The sequence below is a fragment of the Gekko japonicus genome, unplaced genomic scaffold, assembly GCF_001447785.1.
Source record: "Gekko japonicus isolate JY-2015 unplaced genomic scaffold, Gekko_japonicus_V1.1 scaffold124, whole genome shotgun sequence".
NCBI classification, from domain to species: Eukaryota; Metazoa; Chordata; class Lepidosauria; order Squamata; family Gekkonidae; genus Gekko; species Gekko japonicus.
The window spans coordinates 814,266-835,561 of record NW_015174847.1 but is presented as its reverse complement, the minus strand read 5'-3'; the positions used below and the strand labels follow the sequence as shown (position 1 = coordinate 835,561).

Here is a 21,296-nt window from a genome sequence, read left to right as displayed (position 1 = left end):
AAGGATCCTGGCTCGTCTTCATGGAGACCGTCGGTCACTCCCCCTCCTCCTATTATACTTGAAGGGGATGAACATTTTGAAATCGCTGATGTGCTTGATTCTAAACTTAAGCGTGGTAAGCTCTGGTATCTCATCGAATGGGTTGACTTCGGACCCCAGCACCGCGAATGGGTGGAAGAAGGGGATATTCGGGCCCCTTATCTAATCCGTGAGTTCCACAGGAAGTTCCCGGGCAAACCGGGAGGTCTCCCGCCCACACCGGGAGTTCTCCCGCCCGGCCCGGGAGACTGTGTTTAAAGTGTATTTTTGAGGGGGCAGTATGTCAGCAAGCTGCCATGGTGTTCTGTGTTACTTGTGTCTTTGTACAGTTGCTCACCCCCCCCGCCTGTTCGCTAGTATTCTCTTCTGCTGTAATGCCTAAGCCAAACAACTGGAGGATGTATTGGGGGAGTTCGCTTCACTGCCAGCTTGTTGCTTTTAGAGCATGGGAACTGCACCTGTGTTATGTCTAGAGATAGCCTGGTTCTCAGGGAATGAGCGCGAAACCGTTTTAGCTTACCCGCCAGCGGGAAAGTGACCCATTGGTTATGTACCTGTTTCAAATCCCTTTATTATGCTTGCCCTAACCGTTTGTAGTCAGTTCTAACAAAGAACGTGTTTGAGTATCTTCCAATGCTTTGAAATAAAATCTTGCTTTAAAACGTGGATTTATTCTCGATGCTTGGGATCCCAACACTGCTTTGGGTAGTGGACTCTATGGCATTATATCCTGCTGAGGTCCCTCACCACTCCAAACCCTGCATTCTCCAGGCTGTACCCCTCAAATCTACAGGTATTTCCCAACCCAGAGTTGGCAACCCTGTACCTGGCTACGGAACCACTTTCCAGTCCCTTGGAACTCAGAAAACATAGTATAGGAGGAGGTGCTTTTCTACTTTAGCTGCCACTGCATAGCCCCAAATCCTCATAAGTCAGGGGTGGAGGGAACCATACCTGCTACCATGCTGCTCTCCTCCCATACTACTCACTTGGGGGCAGCAAAATGACTTGAGACAGCCCTGCCTTGTAGCTAAGCAGAAGGAAATAAACATGGCTTGCCTCCATCTATTTTCCCCTTCCCTCTGCCACCCCACCAGCCACAGCTAGAACATTCACCTGGAGCCTCTTTCTAGAGTTCATTGTATTTCTTCCCACAATGGGCCTTACTCCTAGTTAATGATAATTTGTATTATTGATAAAGCACTTCAAACACTATGCATTGTAACACTGCACAGATTAATCTGTTTATAATCTAAATAATCTAATTAACAATCTATATATCTAATAGCCAAGGTGCCCCCACATGCAAATATATAAATCCGGCACATCGGGGGCATCTAGGGGGCACCGAGATTTTCCTGCACATTTGGGGTAATCCCCAGGTGTGCAGAAAAATCTGAAAAGCTTTAAAAACTGTATGGGGGATATTTACATCCCGCAAAAGTAAAACAGTCCCCTGCGCATGGACACTTACCAATGCGAACTGTGGCCAATCCACGCAGGGCTTGCTGCCATTGCTGCTGGCAGCGGTGGTGAAGCCTTGGCGGCCGGCGGCTGGGAGCCATGGCCGTTGCTCCGGTGGAGGGAGAGAAGCCTGGTGGGCCCAGCTGTGGGGAGCCGTGCAGGGTTTGCCACGTTGCTGCTTCGGAGGGGGGGAGAAGCCTGGCGGGCAGGCGGCTGGGAGCCCACAGGGCTCGCCACTGTTGCTGCTGTCATTGGCGGCGGGAGCAGGGGGAGAAGCCTTGGCGGGCCAGCGGCTGGGAGCCATGGCTCTTGCTGTTGTCGGCAGGTGAGTGGGCGCGGGGGGGAAGCCTGGCGGGCCACCTGCTGGGCTCACCTGCGGCTGCCTCCTTCTCCTCCATGTAGAACTCCTGCTGTTGTAGTGGCCAGCCGGCTAGGCACACCCCCCCCCCCCCCCGCGAATATTGCGGGTCCCACCTCTTGTATAATCTAAATAACAGTATCCAACACAAGGGTAGTAGGAAAGAAACGAAAGGGGAAGGAAGACACAAAAATCAAATCTGTGTGGTCAGTTGTGGTAGAGCCATGCCGTTCCGTCAGCTGAACTGATCAGGCTGCTGTCTCTGTTTTCACTGGATTAATATTGCTTTTGGTTTTCAGTAATCACCCCATTTCAGGCAAGAGTTCGTGAGTGTTTTCAGTACTCCAGTAATACTGGTTTTCCGTTAATTTTTTTTAAAAAAACTTATGTATAGCTCTATCCTCAGATACTGGCTGTACAGGGAAGAGGATGCTTGGTCACTCTGTGTGTCAATCATACTTTCATTCCAACCTTCCTCTGCAGAACTGAGTGAAATACATGGTTTTCTTTTTCTCATTTTATTTTCTCAATCTTGTGAGGTAGGCTAGGCTGAAAGAAAGTAATTGGTTCAAGTTTACCCAGAGAGTTTCATTGCAGTGTAGGGATTTTAAACCTGGGTGTCCCCAGTACTAGGCCAGCACGCACACCATACACCACATTCACTTTGCAGAAGGTAGCGATTGAGCATAGCAATAAGATATAGCCTATCCCTGCATTCCCCTCGGAAGCCTCTTGGACTGGCCTTTTAAACCAACAACAGCTGGAGGATTCAGTATAGTGCCTACCCCTCCACATAGAGGGACCTGTTTGTTTCTCCAGATAAGGCTGATTTCCGTAAAAATGTAAAGTATAAGATTATGAAACCCAGATACTTGCCATGCAAGCCGCATCTGAACTAGATTTTAAACAATTACTTAAATTTTCTTTGACTCCTTTCATGCATTTGTGTAGTATCTAATGAACACTGGGAATTGTTTAGAAAGGCTGATGAAAGTTAGCTGTTAACTGTGATTTGTATGTTACTTCGTTGGAAAAACAGTTTATATTTATAAATTCCTCAGAATACAGTGCCTTGTTTTCTTCTTTGCACATTTACCATAACTACTCAAAGTGTCTGGTATGTTCACCTTTGAACATATACAGCTGTGCACAGTATATGCTCATTATACTTTTAGCAGTCATATTTTAGTACGTCTGTTAAAATGCAGTTGTAGCGTTTATATTTTATTAGCTGGGTTTTCCAGGAGGAATAATGAGCATTGTTGGTAATAGAATGTCTTTTAGTATTTTTCCTGTGTTTTAATGCTTAGTAATGGCATTTTGTTTAGAATATAGTGGATGGGAGGGATAAAAGCAGACAAGTATCACAGTAATACCTCTATAATAACTCTCTGGGAAATCCCATTTTGATTTGATTGTACAAAGACACAGGTTTGTTTTTGTCTTTCCTCTAAGTAGTGCAATGTGTATGTCAGATCAACAAAGGTTTATAATTTGGCATAGACAAACATTATGTATTTAAATCTTTTGTAGTTAGTGACTTTTTAAAAGATTGTGGAAGTCATGGTGGTGGAATAAATTTCTCATGTGTGACCATTTAAGTATTGAAAAGACCCTTATGGAAACCATATACTTTGTTTTCTAAAACTAATAGCAGCTCTCTACCTATGGAATATATTAACTGATGGGCAATCATACCTACATGCATCCAGCTACCATCCTAAAGATACCAAACAATCTATTGTCTACAGCCAGGTGGTATGCTATAACTACATCTGTTCCAATCCCACAGACAGAGATTTTCACCTGAGGGATCGACAACACACTTTTTTGGAATTAAAATATCTACCAAATGAAGTCAAGAAACAGATTAACAAAGCCAGAATGATACCCAAAGAAAGCCTGTTAGAAGACAGGCCCAAAAGAGACACTAACAGAACACCACTAGTAGTCACATACAGCTCTCAACTCCAAACAGTTCAATGCATCACCAATGACTTACAGCTTCCATTGAATAATCACAGTTCTCTTTCACAAGCACTGGGGGGCAAACCTTTTCTTGCACACAGACAGCCCCCCAATCTTAAACAACTCCTCACTCACAATAATACAACATCTAACTTGAATATGGGCACCAAGAAGGATTATACATCCTCTTTATTTTATTGTATTTCTTATTTGTCATAGTAGATTGGAATAGTGATTGTAATGGAATGAATAGTAGTGTTTAATGTAATTTGGAATGGTAGATTGGAATGTAGTTCTCTGGTCCGGTGACAGAGAAGATATAACACTGCACAACCGGTCACCCCACCTTAAAGAAAAGGATGCTGTTAGTTACCTCCGTGCGTGAGAGGAGACAGATGGAGTGCAGCAACAGAATCTCGGTTAATTACTCTCAGAATTCCACAATTAAAAAGGGTACATTTACACATCAATCTCCAATTCTGATATATTTATTTCCTTCACTGTGTCCCTCACCCAGAATGAAGTCCAAACAAATGGTGGCCATATAAACTAAGCTTGTTACTCCTTTTCAGCCCTTGCATCTGTTAAGTATCTTCATTATGTTGTATCCTAATTTGCTGCTCACTGTCTACCTATATGTATGGAGTGGTAACTTCCATTTCAAGGAATTGTGCATGCACACAAAAGCTTATACCTTGAATAAAACTTTGTTGGTTTTAAAGGTGCCACTGGACTCGAATTTTGTTCAGTTTCACCCCTGTGTTTTTTTTTTATGATTGCTAAAATATTTTGTTGGAGGGAGCTTTAAATACAAACTGTAATTTATACTGTCCACTATGTCAGCATAAAGGATTAACCATGGCTTTTTGATATGAGCTAAATTGACATCCGTGAAACCACATTTACGTGTGTAAGGCAGAGTAAGTACATCTTTTTAAATAAATTACTTTCAAATTGGGAAGTTTTTCTCTACCTAGGATCTTTAAGAAAGACAAACAAACGCTTCAGTTTCTCTTTGACTCAGTAGTACTTTTGTAGCTACTGCAGTTGTGGAAGGTTACATTTTTTCTGTGTTGCTGCTTAATATGTAGCTTTCAGTGAAGAATGAAAATCTGAGGTCATTAAGGTGCTTTGAGTTTATTAAATTTGAGATCTTTCTTAAAATAGTTTTAGTTCTGAAATATTAAATGTGAAGTACTAGATGTTAAATACAAATGGTTCCTACTTTTATGCCGATTTTTCTTGAAGTGTGCCAGTTGGAGAACAGTTGTTGCAGTGCAACAGTCTACATGTGTGTGAGAGTGAATCGAGGTGACTTGATTTACAGAGACTTTGCTAGCTGAAAGACCCCACTGCCTCTGCTATGATTGGGCTTGGCATCTCTGATTTTTAAGCCTTTAACACAAACTGCAACACTGCAGCTCCATAAATGGTTTAGGAGAATCTGCAACAGTAGTTGTGGACATGAACGGTCCCTTGGGGAGAGCTCTTGTAATCCAGGCAAGGTGATGTGGTGTACTCAATAGTTTTTTTTTTTTTTTAAGTTGCCCCCACTTACTGACAAACCCTGTAATCATGACAGCTGAACATTCCTCCCTCTTTCCAAAACTGACCCCTGAGAACTTGCAATGTATCAGTCTGCCATAGCGAGTGCAATGCATTTTAAAGTTTTAGTAAGGTTGCAGTCTTGCAGTTACTTGGCATATTAATTTATCAGGAATGAGGAAGAATAAGTGTAGTTCAGTACTTAACAATCACATGGTGTGCTGTTTTGAAAAGAATCTGAATTCAGCTGCAATTCCAGATTCTTTATTTTGAAGTTTCATGAAGCTTGTGCATATGTTGCTGAGGTACCATGTTCAATGGGGCCATGAGCACATTATACTATGTTTTGCCTCTTGTGCGCCCTGATAAATGGAGATGCTCAGCTCAGACTAGAGAGGAAATACTGGGTTTGTCACTGAGGATGATGTGTCAAGTCCAGCCAACTTTACTACAGTGGCAAAATTTACCATTCCTGATGGACTTTTTGATGCCTCTCCTGAAAGAATAACTGTTTACAATTGTCAGACTTCAGGGATTATTGTTTTAAAATGACACACTTATTATTCATCACAATTCAAGCCTTTTTTCAGACTTGCTTGCTTACAATAGCCTCAACATTTAAGCTAGTAGTAGAACAGTTGTAAATATTGTTTCATTTAGTGTAGAACTCTTTGGTTATCACCATTGTTTCAATGAGCCAGTTTGGTGTAGTGGTTAAGTGCGTGGACTCTAATCTGGGTGAACCGGGTTTGATTCCCCACTCCTCCACTTGCACCTGGCTGGATGACCTTGGACAAGCCGTAGCTCTGGCACAGCTGTTCTTGAAAAAGAGCCGTTTCTGTTAGAGCTCTCTCAGTCCCACCTACCTCACAGGGTGTCTGTTGTGGGGAGGGGAAGGGAAAGGAGTTTGTAAGCCGCTCTAAGACACCTTTGGGTTGTGAAGGGTGGGGTATAAATCCAATCTCTTCTTCTTCTTCAAGTAGAGTTTTATATATATATTTGTATCTTTGAATTTTTTCCTCAAAAAGACCACTTTTGTCCACTTTTGTTTTGGGGGCAAATTTCCCATTTTGTGTTGCTTTATGTACTATTAGTATATAATACACCTTGCACAGTATTTTTGTTTTGTTTTGTTTCAAGAGTATTGAATGTTTCAGTTTTGGAGTATTTTCACAGAAACCAAATACTGTTGGTCTAATATTTACTGAAGAGCCAGCCCATGTTTAAGGATTAAAGTTCTAAGAAGCATACATCCCGGGGGGGGTTTTGGGGGGGAAACCCCTTATGATGTAATGCAGAATGGTGAATTTTTCAAGCCCCACAATGATGCACTCCTGAGAATGGAATCAAGCCATTAGTACATTGTGGAGAATTACTGTTTCCAAAGAGACACCCTTGAGAAAGGAAGTACTGTAAATGAGAAAGCTGCAATGTTGTTCTAATATTTGTTGTTTCCCTTGAAATGACTAAAATACCTGAAATGATTTATACCTAATTGAACATTGCCTTCAATCTGATAGGGTACACGTTCTCAGACCATTTATTATGTAGAACTCCTGAGAATACATGGTGAATATTTACCTTAACTTGGCTAGGTCAAAGGAAATTTAAAAAAATACCACAATTTTCATCCCATAAATACATATTTTCATCCCACTGTCTTATGATTTGATATGATTTTTTAAAATAAAATAATCAACCTGGAAAAAAATCAAGACTGATTAGTGTGTGTTTATATTGCTCTTGGGGATCTATAGGGGTCTAGGCTGGGATAGAGAAATGGGTTGCAGTCTACCTCTGCCACCAGCGATGGTTGGGACCCAAAGAACATTGAGCTAATTCGAAGTGCTGGGGGGGGGGGTTGTGTGTATTTGTGTTTCTAAATCAGCAGCCTCCTTTGCCATTTTGTGCACCGCTTTAGAAATTGAGATCTCATAAAGAAGCTTGTCATAGGACACAGGGGTCTGCAGTTGGAAGAGGAAAAAGAGCCAAAAATCATACTGGGCATGCCTAAATCCATGGTCATATGTAAAATAGCTCTTTAGGTCTGAGCCTGTGGAGTTCTTTTAGCCTCCGGATGTCAATGCAGACATCGTCAAACTACCATGCATGGTATTAGTTTTGCCAAGTATCCTTTTGCATGTGAATGCTTCTGTATAAACTCAATAGTTACTTTTAAAATACAGAAAACAATACTTTTAAAGTAACGAGTTTAAACAATATCTTTAAGACAGGAGATTCTTTCTCTCTCCTGGCTTAAAGGTAATTCAAGAAGGTTTAACAATGCTTAATAGATTAATAGTGCAATCCTATGCAGTTGTTTCATTCTATTAATTTTAGTGCATTGGAGCAATGCTGCATAGGTTCATTCTGTAATTCTGCGAAAGCCAGATCTTATGTGAATCTTACGTTGACCCTCTTAGCTTCTCTTGAGTTCAGTGTCAATAAGATTAAGCAATGGCCTGAAAAGAATCAAGCCATTCAGTGTGTTCCTACGCTGTGAAAGGCAGCAGGGTAGATTAAAAAAAAAAAGGAAGCAAAAAATCACTTCTAATTTCTTATCGTTTCTAATTACAGCAGTGTGGAGTGTAGGCAGTGTGACGGATTCCAAAAAGGGAACACCTGGAGAAGGGCGTTGTGCAGACATAGGGCGGTGTGGAGAAATGGAATGTTCAGGAGGTTGATGGACAGAAAATGGACAGAGGGGGGAGAACGGGTCGGAGAGTGAGGGAGGAGGTGAAGGGCGGTTGGAGGTTAACAGCCATAGGGAACTGACATATTTTGGGAAGAATCCCAGAGGGCGGTTTGATTGTTGGAACATATGGAACGTGTATCTGATTAAGGTGGTGCTGGAGGAAAATGCGAGGTGTCGCAGTAAAGTCGTTTTATTCTGTTAAACAACGGAGTCCGGTCACTAATTTCCGCCGGTTTTAAAAGCCTTGGAGTGAACCAGGAGAGTTTTACAACGAAGAACGGAGCCAGTGGGTAAGTGGTCCCCGCTACTACCCGAAGCTAGCAGTGTCCCTCGTAAGAGAAACCCAGAGTGGTGTCCTGAAGGTGATGGCCTGTAAGAGCCCGTAACAGCAGCAAGCCATGTTGAACTGTGGCTAGTGAGCTTCTGCATCACTGTCTCCCATGTACTCTTTAATGATCCTGGAATGGTCAGGAATCTTGAGTTTCCCCCTGTCTGAAAGACAGACCCCAAGCAGCGCAGGGCTCCCTTTGCCCCATGCTGGAACTTCGTTTTACTGCTGCCTGATGGGCTTCTTTTCAGTCTTACCAGACTCAACCATTGAGTTTTGGAAACCTTTAATGTTATTTCTATCCCCCCCCCCCAATAACAAGAATAGTATTTTGTGATCTGTTTTGTATCTCGGCAGACATGATTCCCCCCATGGCAGTTTGATGCCATTCTTGTAGCGAGGTACTACAGTGTTGTGACTTTCCTTTCTTCCCCCAACCCAGATTATTAAGATTTCTGGTTATAATAAATAAATAACGTAATTAGGCCGATAAGTCAATGTTTCGTTTTATACCATAACAAAATGGGGAACTGACCAAGACTGAGTCCCTGAAATAGAATGCTTTAACCATGGATTCCTAGTACAAAATACGATACATATGTTACGTGTGTTTGTCACCACTGTGGTGTAGTGGTTAAGAGTGTCAGACTAGTATCTGGAAGACCCAGGTTCAGATCCCCACTGGTGCCATGGAAGCTTGCTGGGTGACCTTGGGCCAGTCACACACTCTCAGCCTAACCTACCTATTGTGAGGATAAAATGGTGGAGGGGAGAATGATGTAAGCCACTTTGGGCATAGTATAAATGAATTAAATAAATAAATAAATATGCTGACGCTTGCATATGTGTGTGAGCCATGCTGAGTGCATGGATGGATAGTGAACCTCGTACATTGAGGCAGCCTTACTACTATGGATCTGTATTCCAGCGATCAAGTAATAGTGGAAGAATATCTTGTCGGAAGTAGTTTCTAGTACCTTTCCTTTAGAAACAAAGCCCGTGTGCTTGTGTAGCTGCTAAGTGGTAAAAATACTGAAGTGAGTGCTTTGATTTGTGATCCCTGCATGGTTAATTTAAAAGGGCTATATAGATGTTGAATAGGAACATAAATTAATCCAGCGTGTTCTTTTAAAAACATGTTTTTCCAGAAAAAATGACTGTAGGCATATATGAATCCTTTGCTACTTACTACCTCAAGGTAATGACTACTTTCGGGCAATTGTCACAGATTATTCTCTTTTTGTTTGAAGAATGTCTTTTTGTTTGCATTGGTTTTGTATGTCAACTGCCCTGTGGCTCAGTGTGAACAGCCTCCTTAAAGTCTACAATATTGTTCTCTTCCAAACACTTTGGTATATTAATGTATTTCTGCATTTCCTCTAGGGGCTGAAAATGTCACTTAGCGATCCTCCAAGTCCCTTAGTGATCCTCGAAGTCTTCACTAGCTCAGTGCAGATGTCCTAGAGGTAGACAACATAGCCAAGGTTTCCGTAGGCTGCCCCCAGTCAAGTTTCTTTTAAGTCATCTTTCTATACTGCCTTTAGTATGAAAGATTATTTTGGTTGAGCTATGCTTAAAATGCTGTTTACTTTTATATACTCTCAAATTTATAGTAAATTTTGTTTGGTTGTAAATGAATTATATTTTATAGACAGAGTGTCTGCTGGGTTGTGGGTTTTTTTTTGTATTTAGTGTATGTGCGTATGTGCTTGCGAATCTGGAAGTCCTGGTGACTTCTGGCGACCCCTAGTGGGGCTCGGACGTTTCAGAGAGGTGGCTTTGATATCACATGCCTCTGCGTCCTGGCCCTAGTATCCCTGGAGGTTGCTTTCCAAGTACTTGCCAGAGTCGGCCCTGCTTAATTTCCGAGATCTGACAAAATCGAGCTTGCCTGGGCTATCCAGGTCAGACTGCCTACTATTTTTTAAGACACAATACATGTATATTTTTAAAATTCTAGCATGAGCTGTTGGTAAATGTTCAGGTGAAGTGAAATTCTAAGAATTTTCCATGCATACACGTGTATGACTGAATGGTTAATTGCAACCTAAATTTTAATGGAATATGACTTTGATTAATAGACACTTTCTTTTTTCTATGCCTGCAATTTTAATTAGTCTTTTTTAAGTTAAACTTATTAATGAAACAAAAAGATTGAATTCCTTTAAAAATGAACTCGCTGGCTGAGCTCCTGTAATGTGGTTCTGCTTTTATCATGCTCCTATATGACACATGTAAAATGAAATAATTATAAAGTAGGCTTTATTAATAATATGATGGTTTTTTAATGTGCTTTTTTAGATTCCTGGACAACTTTGGAAACTTATACAAGAATGAGCATTCTACTGATTGAAGCTTTTTATGGAGGTTCGCACAAGCAGTTAGTAGATCTTCTTCAAGAGGACATAGAAGATTGTGTCCTCTTTACTCTCCCTGCAAAGAAATGGCATTGGAGAGCTAGAACGGCAGCTCTCTACTTCATGCAAACCATACCGGCCAGTGCTGATTACAGGTAAGGAGAGCTATTGCGATCCTTGTAGGTATAAAACTTGAGAGCCAGTGCTATGTAGTAGTTATAGTGTTGGACTGGGATATGGGAGGTCCAGGTTCAGATCTCTGCCACTCATTTTTGTTAACCTAATCCATCTCACAGGGTTGTTGTGAGAATAAAATGGAGGAGCAAAGAACATTGTATGCTGTTCTGAGCATATGGAGCTCACTCAGTCAATTCATTCAATACTCTGGCATTGATCTGATGTCAACTAGAGAGGGGAATGTTAGCTGTGAGAGAGAGTGAGAGAATATGCATTGCATATATGAGGCTCAGTTTCAGTCTCTGATATTTCCCAATTGAAGAACCAGTAAAAGAGAGTCCTGAAAGAAGAGATGACCAATCCCTGTCCTTTCAGGGATAACTCCATCCTACAGTCAGTGGGTCAGGAGCCTGAAGCATAATTTACTATATAAATGCATCCCCCATATAAGTGGTCAAACTTCATAATAAATCAGTAAAGGCTTTTAACTTATGGAGCATCTCAGTTTGGGTAGAGCATTGCATACTCCTATGCACGCCCATATATACACTTAGGGCCAATCGACACATTATGATTTTTAATAAATTGAGTCCAGGTTCCCTGGATGTGACTCACTTTCCTGCAGCTACATAGCACCTCTGGGGAAAGGCATTTCAAAAGTTTGCAGGGGGCCAATTCAGCTCAGGATTGTAGTATGTGAGGAGGAGGGGTTCCTGTCCCCACATGTGCTGAAATGGCCATGGACAGGAGTTATTTGGTCCATTTTGGAAGGGCACTAATAGATAATTTTTAAAAAAAAAATCAAGTAAGAAAACTCAGGCAATACTCCTTTCCTTTCAATTTGTGTGCACTTCCGATGACTCAGAAAACTTCATACCCAGCATTTAGGAAATGCTTGTGCTGTCGATAGACTTGCTTCCCCCCCCCAGGTTTAAAGAGAGGAATTCATCTTGATACAAAACTGCCTAACTACTTTCCCTGCAGTATTCATTTTATTTGTCTCAATTTTTAGGAGCCATTCAGGGTAAGGACTCGCTGGGCTGCTGCCCCATCATCTTATCTGAGATCATGAATGGAAGTTGAGGAGAGGACAAAGCTGTGATTAGCAAAGTGTTGTTTACAGACTTTACTGTAGGCTTATGACCAATATGGCATGCAGTCAGTATGTCAAAAGAAATGTATTAGCATATTTTATGTGTGTGATAGAGTAGCCCCAACAACACAGGTGCAATTCCAATTTTGTAAGCGTTACCCATTTTATCCTCCCAACATTGTTGTAAGGTAGGTTAGGCTAGGAGATTGTGATTTGTGCAAGGCCTTTCTGTGAGATTAATAGCTAGATGTAGATGTGGTCTCCCCCAATCTAAGTCCAGTACTTCCTTTGCAGCACCCAGTTGGCTCTATCATTGTCACATGCAGCTGATGAAACAATTTAGCAAACTAGAAAAAGCTGCTTCTCAGTTCTTGGAAAAGAGGTCACTGCAGCTAGCTAGTACATAGTCATAGTTTTCAATCCTGAATTTATTTGGCTTTCTTATTTAGGGGGAGAGCTTTTGAAGTCAATGCCCTCTAGGGTGAACTTTAACAGCTATATTTCTCACACTGTGGCTTAAAAAAAAATCCATATCAGTGAGCGATAAGATGAGTTAAATGAACGCTTGGGATAATGGTAACATGAGTTTTACAAGTCTGATCTTTTTTTTTTTTTTTGAAGACCAGAACTTCCTACACACATCTGATGATTCGATCAGCCAGTTTCATGCACAGAAGGAGTTGAGTGAATCCTCACTTAAGCTTTGGTTTAGCTTCCATGCTGCATCGTTTGTGTGTTTTGATTTACTATAATGCAATCTTGTAGAACTGGCTGCTTTAACAGAACTTAAAATACAAACCTTAAAATAATCATTTTCTCTTCTGGCTGTGCTTCTTCTAATTCTTTATAAGCTGCCAGTCTGAAACAAATACATACATACGATTCCATTTTGCCTGAGGTGTTGTGTGGGTTTTACATTGCCCGACTTTGAAACAATCCTATTTTGTAGGAGTATGTATGACAAACTATTATGTAAATTTTTTCTACATCACAACCGCATCCTCCAACGCATTTCAATGTTATCTCAGCTCCTTCAAGGTCAGCAGCCCAAGCTGTCCAGCACTAACTGTATTAAGCTAATCAGACATAACTCATAGGCATACACCTCATTAGTTTAACGTACAGTTACATTGACCTAAGATAACTTAATTCCAATTTGTCAAATAACTTAGATTTTAAGAGGAAAGTACTGGAAGCACTTAAAAACTGATTGGAAGTTAGCAAACTTACAATCTGTCAAGTGCGTATGTGCAATATAACCTTCACACAGCAAATAAATTTACACTAACCGTGGGGTAATGGTGACAACATTTTCGTTCCTGTTGGCATTTGATTATGGAGAAAAACATTCAACCGGCTGACATAGGTGCAGGTTTACTGAGAAATAACAACAGCAATAGTAGGAAGAAAGTAACAGTAGCTAGTCAAAGTTAAAATTGGAAATTCCCATTGGTTTCTGTCAAAGAATTAGACCTGTGCTTATTTGTTTCATACTTTTGAAGGTTCCACACCCTTTGATAGTGGTTGCAGTAATAATAACTGCGTGCTAGATAAAGGACTGGTAACAAGCAATCAATCAGTTTATTACGGTCAAAGACCCATCAAATAGCATACAGAGTCAAAAACAGTCTCCAGATTGTCATAAGGCATTACAGAGAAAGAACTTCTCAAGGAGTGTTAAGGAGGTGCTTGCGCTTTATAATTGCAATAAAAAGAAATTTAGCAACATTCCTTGAAATAGCTGTGGATTTATCCTCCAGTAGGTGTTTCAGCAAAAGTTCCTCGGACTGAATTACTAATTGTCCTTGACACCTAAATGACCTTAATAAAGGCATAATCAAAAGGGCTCTTTCTTCTACATAGTGGGAGCAATGAAATAATATATGGGGGAGGGTCTCTATTGACTCGGAAGGGCATGAGCAAAATCTCAAATGTCTGGGGATACGATGAAATCTTCCGGAAAGAACTGCAGATGGAAAAGTGTCAAATCTGGCTCTGGAAAAGGCCCATCTATGATTTGGGTTGGAAATATTAGCTAGGTATAAAGGAGCAGACATTAACGTTTTGGATTTCAGAGATTTGTAAAGAGGCGGAAGTGTGGCATACGATGTTTGTAGCTCAATATCTCTGAGACGCTGGTAAACAGTGGTTTTTGCCCTAGCATAGCCGCTTTCCAAAAGTTGGTACGGGTCTAATCCTAATGTTCTCAGTTTGTTAATGACTCTAGTGGACCACTGAGGGTAGGGAGATGTAGCCAGTAGTAAAGGAAATAACCCGGTGGGAAAAAGGTGGATTTTCAGCCAAAAGCAGAGAGAATGCATCCAAATATTCAGCTCGACTGTATTGAGACCGGCTTCTTGTCTCACCATGACATTGGGAGTACATCTTGGAGTGTTAAATAGGGATCTCAGGAATTTTGTTTGGACCAATTCTAGCGCCTGAAGATTAGTAAATCGCATAATTTGTGTCCCATATCTCATTTGGGCTAGAACTTTAGCAGAAAAAAGTTTCAAGGCAGCTGGTATATAGTGAGCACCATCAAGGTAATAGAAGTGGAAGGATACGTTATTCTGAATATGGGCTGCTGCAGAATATGGTGGATTTCTGTTGCATTCTCCTACTGCTCCCTGTGCCCTGTAGGTAGACTTACCCCTCTCATTATGTCCTTAATCCCTCACCCCTACTTTTCCCAGTGGGTCTTACTTAAGTAAATGTGCAATATAAAACTGTTAAAACACTTCCTTATTATAGGGAAGGAGTGTAATTTTATTTATTTATTTAAATTTATATCCCACCCTCCCTACCAGGGCAGGCTCAGGGCAGCTTATATGAAGTATATAAAACAGCTAAAACAGAATTTGAATAAAATCATAATACAATTATAAACATAACATAATATAAAGTGCTAGTACAGTTTATATCATGCTGTCGGGCATTAGCAGCATCCACAGGCAACATCCAGCTAACATCATAGTCTGGGTTATATTAGGCTGTTGATGATGATGATGTTAATACCAGGGTCAGAGCCTCAGTTTCTTGGGTGCAGCTCCCTAATCAAAAGCCTGGTGGAAGAGCTCCGACTTACAGGCTCTGCGAAACTGTAAAAGGTCCCACAGGGCCCTGATGTCCTCCAGGAGCTCATTCCACCAGTATGGAGCCGCTACCAAGAAGGCCCTGGGCCTCGTCACAGCCAGTCTGACTTCTCTGAGGCCCGGAAGGGCCAAACGGCTTTGGGACCCCGATCGTAGTACTCTCTGGGGTACATGTGAGAAAGGTGGTCCCTTAGGTATGTAGGCCCGTGACCATATAGGGCTTTAAAGGTAAGAACCAGCACCTTGAACCAAATTCGGTATGCTATAGGCAGCCAGTACAGCACTTTTAGTGCAGGCCAGATATGCTCTCGCATAGGGAAGCCCAACAACATTCTGGCTGCTGCACCAGCTACAGGTTCCAGATTTGGGACAAGGGCAACCCCATGTAGAGAGCATTATAGTAATCCAGTCTTGAGGTGACCATTGCATGGATCACTGTTGCCAGGACATTGCGTTCAAGGAAGGGAACTAGCTGCCTGATCAGCTGAAGATGGTAAAAGACTGACTTCGCAGTGGCTGCTACCTGGGCCTCCATCATTAAGGAGGCATCCAGGAGAACTCCCAAGCTCCTAACCTCTGGTGCCGTATTGAAGGTCGGAAGTGGGATCCCTACAGTTGGGCCACTCTGACTCAGGCACAGGACCGCTGTCTTCATCGGATTCAATTTCAATTGGCTCAGTCTAAGCCAACCAGCCATGGCCTGCAACACCAGGTCCAGATCTGCCAGACTGGCTGCCCAACAGCAGATAGAGCTGGGTGTCATCTGCATACTGGTGACATCCCAGCCCATGCCTCCGAGCAATATTGGCAAGGGGGCGCATATAGATGTTGAATAACATCAGGGAAAGTATCACCCCTTAGGGCACACCGCAAACAAGCGGATGTCTTCAGGACATCTGTTCCCCTAGGGGCACCCTTTGTCCCCAATCCCAAAAAACAAGGAAAGCCACTGCAAGGCAGACCCCGAATCCCAGCGTCAGTGAGGCAGTGGAGCAGTCATTGGCGGTCGACCATGTCGAACACTGCTGACAGGTCTAACAACAACACTGCCCAACCGCCCCGATCCAGATGCCTCCGAAGGTCATCCATGAGGGCGACCAGTACAGACTCCATCCCATGGCCTGGTCGGAAGCCGGACTGGAAGGGATCTAATATGGAAGTGTCATCCATGTAAAAAGTCCTATTCATGCATATATACTAACGTGAAAAGTGTAAAGCAGGAGATCACAAATGTACAGTGCATATGTAAGTAAGTGCATTCAGAGTCAGTCCCATTGAGCTTGATTGGGTTTACTCCCTAGTAAGTGTGTTTAAGACTGAAGCCAGAGCCAGTACTATTCTCCTCCTTGTAGTAACAAGTTGGCTATATCCATGGTATATCCACAAGGGGATCTGATCTATAAATACTGGCTATCTATGTATCAACTTAACATTGGAGCTATATAGTTTTCCATAGAGTTTATTTAATGCAATTTGAGATTTCACATTACATAATAATAATTTATATATATGTGTGTGTGTGTGTCAATCATAGGCCCGACTCAGGCCCAGGACCTCCGTCTTCGCCGGGTTTAGTCTCAATCGGCTCAGCCGGAGCCAACCAGCCACAGCTTCAAGTGCCCGATGCAGGTCATCGGGACCCGAGTCCGACCGGCCACCCAACATCAGATAGAGCTGGGTGTCATCCGCATACTGATGACATCCCAGCCCATAACTTCGGATAATCTGGGCAAGGGGGCGCATATAGATATTAAATAGCATCGGGGAGAGCACTGCTCCCTGGGGTACCCCACACTCAAGGGGATACCTTTGGGAACGCTGATCCCCGAGAACCACCCTTTGTCCCTGACCTTGCAGGAAAGAGGCAAACCATTGAAGGGCAAGCCCCTGACTCCCTACGTCGGCGAGGCGATGGGTCAGCAACTGGTGGTCGACAGTGTCGAACGCCGCCGACAAGTTCAGCAACACCAGCGCTGCCACACCGCCTCGATCCAGATGTCTCCGGAGCGAAGAGAAGGAGCGATCAATTTCGCCGCGCCAGAATCTTAGGGCGCCGAACAAATTGTAGTCCAGCATCCCCACCAACATACTTGACTGAGTGCAGAATGTAGAATACGCTGCTCCCGATATTCCTTGCTAGGTGGGGTATGCCAAGTTACTTTGTAATGGAGGAGCTCGAGCACCAGAGGTCACGCCCAGTCGCCATCTTGGTTCAGCTTTTTTTTTTTTTTACTTAATTTATACCATGCCTTTCTTGTCAGTGGGGACCCAAAGCAGCTTACGTTGTTCTCCTTTCCTCTATTTTGTCATTACAACAACTCTGTGAGGTAGGTTAGGCTGAGAGTGTGTGATTGGCCCAAAGTCACCCAGCAAGATTCTGTGTCAAAGTGGGGATGTTCTCCCAGATTCTAGTCCAATACTCTTAACCATCACACCACTACCTGTCGCTTCTCCCCTGTAGTTTCCTGCTCCCAGATATTTCATAGAAGGAACCCCGTAAGGGAATCCTGTATTTTCCTTGTGATAGCTACTTTACCCCTCAAATTTGACACTAGTGTTGCCATTGTACAGCTTTCTTGAGAAGTTTGAGTACCTGCACTTCATCCTGTAAGAGAAATCTGGCTGTGGATGATGCTTCTAGTGACTGGAGAAAAAAGTTAGTCAGTTTATAGTTCTGGAGATCTGTTTGATTGGGCATATTGAGTTTTCCCAGAAGATGAACCCTCATATTACAAATGTGCTGGACACTCAGTTCCAAGAAACATTTAGTAATGTGTTTGTAAGATGAACAGCTTACCAAATCACCATGCCTTCACCTAGTAAGACCTGTTGATGTTTGTAGAGCTGTGGAACTACCCCAGTCCAGACAAAATCATCTACCTCTTAAATGATGATGATCATTATGTCACCTTACATGATGTCACTGTATGCATTGGCTGCCAGGAAGATTCGTGCAAAACTTTTGCCCTGATTTTCAATGTGCTGTATTCTACACTATGTCCTGGTCCTGACAATTTTAATATTGTTTTTAACCTTGTGTTTTTACTGTAATATTTATTACTGCTTGGGCAGCTGTTATTATATTGTTATGGCCTTTGGCCTCATGCAATAAAATTCTACCAGAGTCTACCAGATTTACCCCAGTGGACTCAATAATACTGCTTACGTTTTCATCCATGCAGAAGAAATTGATCAGAGAAGTTTCTTTGCCTATACCCTTCAGCTTTTCTTTGCTTGTACCCTTTGCCTTAATAGGGCTGCCAAGCCGCGGCGGGGGATCCGTGAGTCTTCACAGGATCCCTGCCGCGGGGGACAGCGATACGTGATGCCCCGCCGTCGCCAGGATGTGACGCTACGCGTCGCTCTGGCAACAGGACTCCAAACAGCCCCATTGCCAGAGCGACGTGTAGCGTCACATCCTGGCGACGGCGGTGCATCGCGTATCGCTGTCCCCCGCGGCAAGGATCCTGTGAAGATGCACGGATCCCCCACCACAGCTTGGCAGCACTACCTATACCCTTCAGCTTTTGTCAGAGGCAATTAATTAAGCAATGTAAGCGCTGGTTTTTCTGGTATCACTGACATTTGGGGTGTCCATGTGATTGCATGAGGTTTGCTGAGATTAATCAATAATTTGTCAGCAGAAGAATTTAAGATTTTCAGATGATGGGAAGGAAGTTGCTAAATGGAAAGTGTGTTCTCTGCCCCCCTAAACTTTATTTAACTGGAGGAATTACAATAAGTGTAACACCCATCTATAGTCATTAAAAGGTTTTTGAAAGAAGGAAGAATGTTATGGGCTGGAGTAATGTTGAAAAATAGATAGCACAGGGTCTTTTAATATACAGTCATATGTCTTGATTATTTGAAAATAAGCTGAACCTATGAATAATATAGAAATAAAATAAATACAAGACACTTTAAGAGGATAAACTATACTAATTAAAAATCATAAATGTAGAAATACTGAATCATAACAATTTCATTACATTTTAGTACCAGCAGTGTAAAATACCAATATACATAAAACGAGGTGCATGAAATGCATTTTAACCAAAACAAAACAATTCCCCAGATCCTCTAAAATCTAAATTGTAAGAAGCAAATAAACTGGAGCTGGAAAAGAAAAAACCCCACAAAGTTTTTGTTTCCTTGTGAGAATGGACTTCTAAAATAATTAGCAAAACCTTTACACTGTAGCTTTACATACTATAGCTCCCACTAGTAACCATTTGTTGGCTGGAATTTCATTTTTGTCTTTGCTCAGTGTTTTGCAGAATATATACATTTTTATATGGTTTTCAGCGTTTGTATGCTTGGACTATCAGGTAAATGGGGTTTTTCCCATCAGCATGTAGTCTTCTGGCCACATAAGTTACATAATTAGATATCAAGAAGCTAGCAAAATCCAGTGAACACAGTTAATCAGTTGTATCCTATTAGTTCTTAGAACAAACAAGATGAATATTGTAAAGGAATTAAACCTTAAGCTTTCTTTAAATAACGAAATACACCTTTAAATGAAGACCCAATTCTTTGAGTGAATATAGACTATTAATCATGTGATACGTTACTGTGGTTTTCACGTGAAGTCTTAGCTTCAGTTCTTAGTTTTTGGAAATGGTGATCACTTCTCCATGGTTCTGTTCCATGTTGCTCCAGTAATGTAGGAATGTGGAAGTCAAATGAGGAGATCATATGAGAAAAATAAGATTTATCATCTTATGTCTCTCGACCTCCACTCCCAATTGAGACTCTGCTGCTGGTGTGATTCCGGCCATATTATTGTGCCTTCCTTGATTTCTGCTTTGCCTATATTACTGGAGAACTGCTTTACCATTAGTAAATGATTGACGGTGTATTGCTGCTAGTAAGATAATTTATTTGAGCATTGGTTCCGATTGGAAGACTATGATATAATCGCAATCATGAAGACGATCCGGAAACGTGTAAAACCCAGGATGCATGTTGTCACTTCATCAACACTTTTTGAGTCTTTAGAGCAGGGATGTTGAACTAATTTGTTATGAGGGCTGGATCTGACATAAATTAGACCTTGTTGGGCTGGGCCAACATAAAATGTCATAAAATGTAATGCCAGGTAGAGGAGATATAAACTTTACAAAGGACACAAACACAAAGGTTTTTTTTTTTAACTTAAAATAAAAACATGCTTAAAACATTAGCACTCTTGCAATATTTTGTTTATTTAACAGTGTCTGATAACTGACACCTCTTGCTCTGAATTATTGCATCAAAATGTCTGTGCTGTTGCAATCTTGAATATACTGTTCAGGTGTGTATCTGTAAGCTGGAAGAAGAAGCAGAAGACAGCCAGTTCCACTGCGGGCCTGATAGAAGCCCTCACCCTGGGCCGCATGTTTGACACCCCTGCTTTAGAGACTGTCACTTTATCAACATCTTGAGTCTTTAAAGACTGTTGTACATCATCATTCACTGAGTTCTTAGGGACTGTCAGCACTGGATTGGTCTTTATTGGAATTCATCTGCATTTAGCCTTGTTGCTTTTTCAGTGTGAGAGGACTGAATTGTGTAAAATTATATAATTCTAACACTGGAACATAAAAGAATGCCTTTGGTATGTAATAGTAAGTCTTCTTAAAACAGAGACATAACAGTTGGTTAGTTATACACGGTGTTTTCCAGTTCTGTTGATTTTATACATTGTGGTTTTCCCTTGTTGTGTGTGTATATTACTGAAACAGCAAATATACTTGTCCCATTGCAAAATAATTAAGTACATTTTCCTGTGAGTTAATACATCTCTGCTTTTGATCTGAAATCCATGGAACAACAACAATTCTCCTTTCCAGTTGCTGGGACAGTACTATAACTAGATAGATGAACAGCATCCTCTATTTGTTAATGATTTGCATTGCTACACTAAGAAGAATATTTTGATCAGACACTTTAGGGCAGTGTGCAAGTTACAATGTGGGGAGAGTGTCCCTGTGACTGCTAGCCCTCCCTTGCCCTTATGTACTTTTGGGGTATAACTTGTGTGAACAAGATCCTGTGCACATAGAAGTTATATGCTAGGCATAGTAAAGGTAAAGGTTCCCTTGCTCGAAAGCCAGTCGAATCCGACTCTAGGGTTGCGGTGCTCATCTCCGTTTCGAAGCCGAAGAGCCAGCGCTGTCCGAAGACGTTTCCGTGGTC

The 21,296-nt window shown here is 41.8% G+C and overlaps 1 protein-coding gene across 3 annotated transcripts in view; it reads left to right on the top strand.

Annotated features, from left to right (window-relative positions):
- The window catches only part of GTDC1 (glycosyltransferase like domain containing 1), a 318,983-nt gene that overhangs the window by 82,786 nt on the left and 214,901 nt on the right, over positions 1-21,296 (top strand). For all 3 annotated transcript variants that reach the window (XM_015424489.1, XM_015424490.1, XM_015424488.1), the window contains one exon: positions 10,699-10,909. In XM_015424489.1, the coding sequence (XP_015279975.1) occupies positions 10,731-10,909 (179 nt within the window). In that variant the 5' untranslated portion in view covers positions 10,699-10,730. The remainder of the gene's footprint in view (positions 1-10,698; positions 10,910-21,296) is intronic.